Below are 10,256 nucleotides of genomic sequence, written 5' to 3' on the forward strand. Positions count from 1 at the left end.
TTTTTTTTTTTTTTTTTTTTTTTTTTGGGTTCTGATAGGTGGTAAAAAAAAAATTATGAAAAAGAAATGAGCATTTCGTTCCAACTAAAGGAAACTAACAACAAATGGTCAGGGGTGGAGTAAACCTGCCCTAAAAGGTACTATATAAAATACCCCTAGTCAAGGTTTATCAATGAACTAGTCTATAAGGCTGGTGGATTGCACTCTAATTGGAGCTGGTGACTTGTATAATGTCTCGAAAAGGAATCAAAAGATTTTTGTTAGTCGCTAAAAAGCTTCATTATCATTCTAAAAAAATACCATAAGGGCACTTTAGTCACGCAACTTTAAAATTGTGATATCCCATATTGGTTGGGGATGAGAACGAAACACCCTTTATAAGAGCGTGGAAACCTCTCCCTAACAGATGGGTTTTAAAAACCTTGAGGAGAAGCTCGAAAGGGAAAGCCCAAAGAGGACAATATTTGCCGTTACAAAAATGTTGCCTTGTTTGTTAACTACCAATCATAAAGGATCTCCTGTAGCCCATCCATGATGCCTCTTGGGACACCACAGACCATCCCAAATTTCGAGAAAAGAAACGGCCATCTTTTCACTGCCAAATTGCTAGGGATAAAGTATAAACAGATGGTTCATCTAAGGGGAATTTTATAGAGTTTTTTTTCTCCGAACTCTGTCTTCTGTGTGAAGCCCTTATTAGTAATCAACCTTAAAATTCTTTTACCCTTCTCGGGAGTCTTTACAGACCAAATAATTTTGTGGGAGGAAAGGAGTATTGGCTGTCAACTTGAAGTGTGCTGGTTTATGAGAAAATGTGCCTGGCTGTCCAACTTCCAGACAACACCAACTTCATTTGTGCCCCAGCTCTCCTACTGATCTTTTCTATCAAGGGGGTCCAATTAAGCTTCTCAAATTGCTGAACCAATACCTCCAAGGGAGAGAGGTAGAGACCCAATTCCAATCGACAAGATGGCACCCTTTGTCTTCACCGCTCCTTTTCAGATGGAATTCCACAAGGTTCTTTTCATATTGTGAGCAACCTTAGCTTGTGATTAAAAAAGAAAGCAGTTGTTTCGAGTTTTAGATAAAACTGCATGTTCCAAAGTTAATATACCTCCTTTTGACATTGGAAATTTCATTCCTGGACAATTTAATCCAATCCATTATAGGTTCTTAAAAGCTGCTTGCCTATTGGTGTCTTCCCACAAAGAGGCCTAAATAATTTGCAACCAAGAGTCTATGCCTATATTTTCCCTTCCTTCTCTACAATCTCAATCCTTGTTAAAGAAGTTCTTGGATAATTTGATAGTTTGAACCAAGACTTGTTGGAAAGTATTGAAGAAGACCTCCAATTTTCAAGAACACCACTCTCGTTGTAGAAGAAAACAATTTTATCCCCAACATCTTGGCACTCATTAGGAGAAACATCAATTTGTTGCTGCTTTCTTGAAGCCAACAGCTAGGGTCAGGCACATTTAAATGTCTCTCATTGGGTTCACTCTTTTAAACTTGTCAATAATTATCATCTTTGTATGATACCAAGAGCTGGGGCTCCTTTCTGTACATATATATATTTTGTAGTTTCCATGTGCGTTGGGCTTTGGGTTACAATCGTTTTTATTCTTCATTAGTCTTAATGAAATATGTTTTATTTATTAGAAAAAAGAAAGAAAGAAACGGAAGATCTGTTTTTGGTCACTTGAGGCTAACATGCAGTGCTAAATTAATTTTGGATTTTCTTGTTTTCTGAATTCCAATTTTGTGTAAATACCATGCGTCTGCTTTACAGGGAAAAAATGCAATGAATCGACAAAACGTGTCTTTACTTGAAGGAAACAAGGAATTAAATCATGAAAAGGAAAGCTTTCTAAGAAACAAAGATTTTGCCGAGAGTCAGATAGGCGCATTAACAAAGTCTTTAGAAACTATGCAGAAGGAAATTAAAGATAAAGAGAGCCTGGTATTTTCCCCTCATTACACTTTGGAGGTGCTTCCTAATTTTGCTCTTAATTCTTAAAATGTATGCACTTGTCTTTAGGTACAAGATTTAAAGAAATCCTGGGAGCACCAGAGAAAGGAACTCAGTGACTGTAGAGCTGAAATTGCTGCACTAAAAATGCACATTGAGGGATCTCGTTCTAATTTGTACTCAGCTGCCAATGATGTGGATCCTGGCCAACTGCAGTCCTCTGAAACTTACAAGGAGGAAATAAAGTTACTGCAAATTGAAATTGAGAATTTAAAAGCAAAAAATATGAATGCTTCAGATCCTGTAGAACCAATTGTTTCCAAGGAAGTGTCTGAGAAGGCAGAAGACAAAATTGTTGAGATACATGAAGATAAAAACATTTTAGCTCATGTGTCAGATGCAGGGAATATAGCTGTAGATAATGGGGATGCTCCGCCAGTGGCTATGCAAACTTCTGGTAACAACATGAGCAAATCCGAGGAGTTTATCCATGAGCTTTCAGTACTTTCATCAAATAGTGTGAACTGCATGGAAAATAAAGAAAGTGTCTCCAACCAGAAGGGTCAGCAACTGGCAGAAGACAATGTGATACCCGTAAAATCAAACAACCCATATGATGAAGCTGTTCTTGAAAAGGTAATTAATCAGTTCCTTTCCCAGTTCACATTTGAATCGGGCTTTTATGATACTAGTACAGGATTAAGGTGCATGTATTTTTTTCTACTTGGGTCTGGCTGCAACTCTAATGCCAATCCAAAAATCTTTTATGTTCATCTTCGCTAGATCTCCACATCCATCTTTTAAACTTAGATATATGAACTATGGTAACTGTTTGACAGGGTTTGGGGACCATTCAGATACTTGCAGATGCCTTACCAAAGATAGTTCCTTATGTTTTGATCAATCATCGTGAGGTTCTTTTCAGTCTCTCTATGTCATATTAAAAAACTGTCTCTTATTTCCATATACTGATTTGATCTTTGGTCTGACTTTCAGGAGCTTCTTCCCCTTATAATGTGTGCAATTGAGCGTCATCCGGATAGTTACACCCGGGATTCCTTAACTCACACTCTGTTTAATTTAATCAAACGTCCAGATGAACAGCAAAGACGTATCATCATGGATGTGGGATTTTTCTTATTGTTTTCAACTCTGTGTTTGTAGGTTGCCTTTTTTGTTTTATTCATACTGAAGTTTTCATCTACTATTTAGGCATGTGTTTCCCTTGCTAAGAGTGTTGGAGAGATGAGAACAGAAACGGAGTTACTCCCTCAGTGCTGGGAACAAGTGAGTTTTGCAGTCTACTTCGTAGGAGATATCATTTGTACCTTTGTGTACTTTTTTGAAGAAATTTTTTATTTATGTTTTCAATTTGATTTCAGATAAATCACATGTATGAGGAGCGTAGACTACTGGTTGCTCAATCATGTGGGGAGCTAGCAGAATTTGTCCGGCCGGAGATTCGTGATTCTCTTATCCTGTCTATTGTGCAACAACTGATTGAAGATTCTGCAACTGTTGTGCGGGAGGCTGCTGTTCATAATCTTGCTATGCTGCTTCCCCTCTTTCCAAACATTGACAAATATTACAAGGTCAGCCTCACTAAACATGCTACGAGGCAATCATGGAGAAGAATTCTGACTTGAGAGAATTTGCTACAGTGTAAGCTCTAGAACAGGTTGATAACGCATGGTCTGGGGAGTGGAGCCGTTTCCCCTTGCCATTGATAGGATGACTCACAAGAGGGAAAAAGAAGCATTAGGACACAAGGGTTTCTTTACGTAATTATTAATTTGTTTGTTTACAGGTAGAGGAGATGATGTTTCAGTTGGTCTGTGATCCGGCTGGTGTGGTTGTGGAAACTTCAATGAAGGATCTGGTTCCTGCTGTTGTGAAGTGGGGAAACAAGTTAGACCATGTCTTAAGAGTATTATTATCTCATATTTTGAGCTCTGCTCAGGTGTGCTTGTATTTCACCATCTTTTCTGTCAGTGTTGAGAACTTTCTTATTCATCACTAATTTATCTGCTAAATATTGAAGCGATGCCCACCTCTTTCCGGTGTTGAAGGATCAGTTGAGTCTCATCTTCGTTTTTTTGGTGAACGGGAACGCTGGAATGTTGATGTTTTACTAAGAATGCTGGCAGAATTGCTTCCATTCGTGCACCATAAAGCAATAGAAACTTGCCCATTTTCTTCCGTAACACAAACTACAGGAACAATGATTTCAACTTCTGTGCTTGAACTGTATGCAGGGTAAATTCTGCTCTTTTCTCATAATTGTTTTTTCTTCATTTTGTAGACATTTTTATGATCCTTTCTCTAACATTACCACTAACATTTCAAAGAGGTTCACATCAATTTGACTCTTGTGGTACTATTGGCCTAGGGGATGCATTGAATGGCCAGCATTTGAATGGATTCATGTAGACTGCTTTCCTGATCTAATTCAGCTGGCTTGTTTTTTACCTCAGAAAGAAGACAGCCTAAGAAATCGAGTTACCAGGGTGCCTCATCATTCTCTATGACATTTTTCAACTTGAATTTTGTTTTTTGGTGCATCGTTTTCCTTTACTGTATTTTCATGTTTGGACTATGCAGTTTCTATTGGCTGTATCTGAACGTTTTGGTGATTCTTATTTGACACATATTATGCTGCCTGTATTCTTGGTAGCAGTTGGGGAAAGTGCAGATTTGGCATTTTTTCCTTCAACTGTTCATTCAAGAATTAAAGGTAAATTGCCAAATTCATCATACAGTTATTGAGGAACAATTTACCTGGGTGCCTAGCTGACTGAGTTAAATTTGACCTAAGGTCTTAACTTTATCAAATGAACCAAAATTTATACAAGCGGTGGAAGTAGTATTTTCCGTAATTTTTGTTCCAATTTTTATGGGTATTTTAGTAGATGGATGAGACTGTTATCGTACGCATTGGTTCTTGCGGTTGTGTTGATGTGCTTTCTTGCTCGGTTTTAATGTTTTGGCAATGAGTTTGAGTTTTTTTTTTTTAGCGGCTTAATTTTGTGGTTAGGTTTTGATTACTTTTGTAGTTGGGTTTGGACATTTTTTATAACTTGATTTTGGGTTTTATTATTATTATTATTATTATTATTATTGAATTTTGTGTGATTTATTGGTTAGTTCATAGGCAGTTTTTTAATTTGGTTTTATTTAGGACATTAGTTTCAGCCCCCTTTAGCTTAGGGCTCAATTTGTTTAAGGTCAAAATTGGCTTGGCTTGAAAATAAATTTAAAAAAAATCCCAAGTATTGCACATATAGGTCTTAAACCGTCTTATTGTGGTTTATTTATTGAAGGTCTTAAACCAAAAACAATTTTGAGCGAGAGACTTGCAACAATTTGTGTTTTGCCACTTCTTCTAGCTGGTGTTTTGGGTGCTCCTAGTAAACACGAAGATTTAGTGCAGTTTTTGAGGAAACTATTAGTCGAAGGCACTAAGGAGGAGAATCCGTCAGCAAATCGTTATAACGAGATTGTTGATGCAGTCCGCTTCTTTTGGTTTGTGCCTGAATAAATACATATGTATAGTTAAATTTTGTAGTTTCTCTTCTGAGGTTTCTTTCCATTGTGCAGTACATTTGAACGGCACCATAGTATGATTTTTAATATTCTGTGGGAGATGGTTGTTAGCTCTCACATAAATATGAAGATCAGTGCAGCCAAGTTGCTCAAAGTTATTGTAAGCTTAACTGTTCTGGATTTGTTATTTGTTTAATTCCACACAATATTTAAAGCTAAATCAATTATAATTTATTGCAAGGTACCGTACACTGATTCAAAAGTTGCTTCTGCTCACATTTTGCCTGCTCTGGTTACTTTGGGATCAGACCCAAACTTCAAGGTGAAGTATGCAAGCATAGATGCGTTTGGGGCTGTTGCACAACATTTTAAGAATGACATTGTATGTATCTTTGCTTAGTTAAAATTGTCTGTACAGTTGGACCTTCTAGAGCACTTTCTGAGGCGTAGCTGATTAAAAAATATTTTAACCTCATAGATAGTGGATAAGATAAGGGTTCAAATGGATGCTTTTCTCGAAGATGGATCCCATGAGGCTGCAATAGCTGTGGTCCGTGCATTGGTGGTGGCTGTTCCTCATACAACAGAAAGACTTAGAGAATATATCCTTGGCCATTGTTCTGGTTTCTGAATGTTATTCTATGAGTATTTATGACTGTTTAACCTTTCTCCGGCGATTTTATAAATTAGGCCTATAATATAGCCTGTTTGTTTCTTTAACATGCTACATCTTTTATCCAAGATCTTTCAACTCTCAGCCGCGCCCCCTTCATCAAGTGCATTGATGCGTCGCCGTGAGAGAGCTGATGCATTTTGTGAGGCAATTCGTGCTTTGGATGGTACAGGTTTGTCTCATTTTGTGAGCCTTGTCAATCGGATGCCCACAAGCTTTCTTTTATTGATGATTTTATTAATTCACCACTTACAAGTGAAACTTTTACAATTTAATCATGTACAATTATATGCTTGCTTGTCTTAGACCTATCGGCAACCAGCATACGGGAGCTATTCCTTCCTACCATGCAAAACCTTTTAAAAGATTTAGATGCTTTGGATCCAGCACACAAAGAAGCTCTTGAAATCATAATGAGGGAGAGATCGGGAGGAACTTTTGAAACCATCAGTAAGGTGATGGGTTCACATCTTGGAATTGCTTCATCAGTGAGCAGTTTCTTTGGTGGTGATGGTGGGCTGGGAAAGAAAGAACCTTTGGAGCTATCTCCAACCAAACCAGTTGAGCCACCAAATCCTGCGCCACCACCAGCAGCTGAGGACACTAGGTTCAGGCGAATTATGCGAGGAAGTTTCACAGACATGCTCCGAGGCAAAGTTAAAAGTCAGGACGATTCCCAGATCCTATGATATTGGACAGACTTCTACCAGGCGCCATTCAGGCACGTATTTTCCTTTCCTTATTATAGTCAATAGTGAACAACCTTTTTGTCTTACATGAAATGATATTACCATGTCTAATAAGGTTAGATTCTTTTATTAAATTATTCTTTTTACCTTCTCTCTCTTTTGTTTCTTAATCTCAATAGTGAAAGGAAGAAGGAAACAACACTATCCTAAGAAGTGAGGATCTCCTTATTACCTTATAATCAGCTCTTCTCCTTGCTATACCCAATATCATCGAACTTATAATTGTCATTGCCTTCATGCTAACAAGTAATTTACGATGACAAGTAATTCGATGTGGTTTTACTCTCATTTTTGCCCATTTGACTTGATAGTGAACTTGATGATCCTTCTGTTTACATGTTATGTCCTGATACTGTGCACAGCTTGCCTATAAACTGAATGAATACAAAAGATTGGATGAGAGTTGATCAATGATAAGGATGGATGCTTATCGAAGTTCAAATGAATTATTTGGACTTCAGTGCTCTCAGCACTTATTTTGATTAAGGAAGATCAAGGAGTAGGCCAACATTTGCATATTCTTCAAAAATAGTTCAAAGTGAAGGGATGATGGGCTTTGCTTCCGGTGTGAGAGCGAAGGGTGTCTCACTGGTCCATGTTGGCTTTGTCAATTCTACAGCAACCACCATCACTTTATCCTTTTAGTCCTCAGTTTTGATCATTTCGGACCAATAGATTATGGTGTTGATTGATTGTTTGCAATGTACAAAACAAAACAAAGCTGTGTAATTCAAGGTTGGTTTCTTTTGTAAGTTCGAACTTAGATCATATATAGGTTTTAATCTCTTACTCCAAATAAATGTTGAGCTATATTTTTTTTGACTCTATCGTGTCTGTTTAAGATGATTTTGATTCTAATTTTTACTATGAGTAGAATTAACTTTAACTCTACAGCTATTCATGAAACTTACCAAATTGCTAAACCTGATCTGTGAGGATAATTTTCACCCTTAAAATACTCGAGTTGTTTTGTTCGAATTTTGGACATTGTAAAGTTTTTTTTTTTTTTGTTCGAATCTTGGACATGTGGACATGTGAGCCATAATTTTACAAGTTGTTGATGTTATACATTATCCACAAAAACTTTTAACATTCATATTAATTTATAATTCAGAGGTATTTTACACGTGTGATATGGACATTAATATTCAACCATTACACGTGGTGATATTGACATTAATATCTAACTATCTATTAATTTATTCATGTAGGATAAGATGCCTCCATATATATTTTATTGACCATATTATATGGTAAGGTAATGAGCATATTCCACGTAAAACAGACTTATCAACATCTTACAAATTTTCACAGACTTATCAACATCTCACAAATTATTCCACGTGAGAACAGACTTATCAACATCTCCAAAATTAAGTCAAATATTTTAAATATTTTATCCATAAAATTTTCAGTACTCCGTCATGCATTCACTTATGTTTTCAGATAATAATAATAATAATATTAACAACAATAATATATTTATAATTAAATTGCAACAACATAATAATAATAATATTAATATCAAACGTGTCAGATATTAGTTTAAATGAATAATCCAACAAAACTAATTGACATGTCACAATCGTCTAAAAACAACCCTTTCGTACAATCAAAACTAACATATTACTTTAGCAATAATTTTCGACCTAACTTGCGGATCATATGACACAAAATGTCCGTAAACCTATCATTTGTAGCTACACGACTCGTAAAAGAGATCTACAACAACGTTATTAACACTAACTACCTTGCTTACATTGATTCGTAAAATAAACATAATCCAATATTTTCTTATAAGAATCAACTAATGTATGCATTGAAGTTGACATGAACCTCCGCCTGAAATAGGTCAACTTATATAGAATCCAACAACCGTCTATTTTTTATTTTTGGCATTGTTTTTATATATTTGTTGATAAGATAAGATATATGTATAGTTGACCATATTATAAGATTTCCATATGAGGAATAGGGATAAGGACTTGACAATGTTCCACATAACTAAATAATCCAATTTTGATTTGAATTGAAGTAATAAAAAATAATATAGTTTTATTTATTTATTTATAATATTCATACTTTAATTTTATAAACAAACAATATATCATATAGTGCAATTCCAACTTTTCCCCTTTTGACTCCTGATTTTGAGTGTCCCAATTAATTAATACCCTTTTGTATCCCTATTTGATTTTTGGTTGGCATGAAGTCAAACCCTCTTCTCCCCTTCAAAAAATAATAATAATAATAATCATATATGATCCACCAATTGAGGAATTATTTGAAATCATTTTCAAAACTACCTTTTTTAAAAAAAAAATCAAATGAATCTTAATAAAATTTCAAATATAAAAAAAGAATTGCGATTGAAATTGAATAAATAAATAAAATTGGAATAATAAAAAAGCGATAAAATAAAAATAAAAATGAATAAATACACATAAATGAAGCCTCCACCAGATATATTGGGGTTAAATAAATATTAGACATTAGATAAGAACTCCACCACACCACACCCTGCCGCCTCCTTTCTTTCCTATTCCCATTTTCCACGTGTACTCTTCTCCTTTTTTTTTTTTTTATAAAAAAAGAATTTTAAAAAATTAAATAAATGTAAGATTCTACCAAATCGCAATTAGTTGAAATAAAGAAATATTTTTTATTTAAAAAAACGAAATTTGAAATTTGAAATTTGAAATTTTATGAGATTTTAATAATAAAAAAATAAATAAGAAAACGTTTCAAATGTTAAAAGAGAGGGGCAGCGGCCGCCACGCGTGCCACCGAACCACCTGGAGAACTTTCCAAGCCTACGCGGCGCAACGATTACAGTGCCTCTATCCATTTTCTCTTCCGTCTTTTTAGACCTATTTTTGTTATTTATTTATTTATTTATTTATTATTATTATTATTATCATCGTTTATATAATTAATTAAAATTAGTAGGTTTTAATGAGCTGTTAATCAATTTCCTTTCTTCTCCTATTTTTTCTTAAACGAACTATTTCCATAAATCCAAAACCCATCAAAATCTTCTTTCTATAAAGGATGATTTCCTCCCACCATTCTTCACAGAAATCAGAAACCAATACAACAAAATTACTCCTCTTCCCTTTTTCATGGCCGCTTCTGATCTCTCCGTCATTCTCCCCCGCGTTCTCGTCGTTTCTCGCCGCTGCGTTCGTAAGAACAAATTCGTCGATTTTGTCGGTCAGTTTTTAGATTTCATTCATTATCATGCAGTTCAATGAAACGATCGGATTGTTGATGAATATGGATTGGTCCTTTTTTTTTTTTTTTTTTTTTTTTTTTTTTTGGG

The 10,256-nt window shown here is 35.2% G+C and overlaps 2 protein-coding genes across 3 annotated transcripts in view; both read left to right on the forward strand.

The window, feature by feature from the left end:
- Positions 1 to 7,756, forward strand: part of LOC111464123 (lisH domain and HEAT repeat-containing protein KIAA1468 homolog) — an 11,940-nt gene extending 4,184 nt beyond the window's left edge. For both annotated transcript variants that reach the window (XM_023108224.1, XM_023108226.1), the window contains exons 5-21: positions 1,790 to 1,960; positions 2,039 to 2,605; positions 2,809 to 2,883; positions 2,966 to 3,094; positions 3,182 to 3,256; positions 3,352 to 3,561; positions 3,777 to 3,929; positions 4,011 to 4,225; positions 4,359 to 4,476; positions 4,571 to 4,703; positions 5,290 to 5,491; positions 5,567 to 5,672; positions 5,754 to 5,894; positions 5,991 to 6,114; positions 6,241 to 6,357; positions 6,492 to 6,906; positions 7,054 to 7,756. In XM_023108224.1, the coding sequence (XP_022963992.1) occupies positions 1,790 to 1,960; positions 2,039 to 2,605; positions 2,809 to 2,883; positions 2,966 to 3,094; positions 3,182 to 3,256; positions 3,352 to 3,561; positions 3,777 to 3,929; positions 4,011 to 4,225; positions 4,359 to 4,476; positions 4,571 to 4,703; positions 5,290 to 5,491; positions 5,567 to 5,672; positions 5,754 to 5,894; positions 5,991 to 6,114; positions 6,241 to 6,357; positions 6,492 to 6,874 (2,919 nt within the window). In that variant the 3' untranslated portion in view covers positions 6,875 to 6,906; positions 7,054 to 7,756. The remainder of the gene's footprint in view (positions 1 to 1,789; positions 1,961 to 2,038; positions 2,606 to 2,808; positions 2,884 to 2,965; positions 3,095 to 3,181; positions 3,257 to 3,351; positions 3,562 to 3,776; positions 3,930 to 4,010; positions 4,226 to 4,358; positions 4,477 to 4,570; positions 4,704 to 5,289; positions 5,492 to 5,566; positions 5,673 to 5,753; positions 5,895 to 5,990; positions 6,115 to 6,240; positions 6,358 to 6,491; positions 6,907 to 7,053) is intronic.
- Positions 7,757 to 9,964: 2,208 nt separating this feature from the next.
- Positions 9,965 to 10,256, forward strand: part of LOC111430861 (putative glutamine amidotransferase GAT1_2.1) — a 3,014-nt gene continuing 2,722 nt past the window's right edge. The window contains exon 1 of the mRNA XM_023067322.1: positions 9,965 to 10,147. Coding sequence (XP_022923090.1) covers positions 10,057 to 10,147 — 91 coding nt within the window. The 5' untranslated portion in view covers positions 9,965 to 10,056. The remainder of the gene's footprint in view (positions 10,148 to 10,256) is intronic.

Source organism: Cucurbita moschata, unplaced genomic scaffold (assembly GCF_002738365.1).
Source record: "Cucurbita moschata cultivar Rifu unplaced genomic scaffold, Cmos_1.0 Cmo_Scf00002, whole genome shotgun sequence".
In the NCBI taxonomy this organism is placed as follows: domain Eukaryota; kingdom Viridiplantae; phylum Streptophyta; class Magnoliopsida; order Cucurbitales; family Cucurbitaceae; genus Cucurbita; species Cucurbita moschata.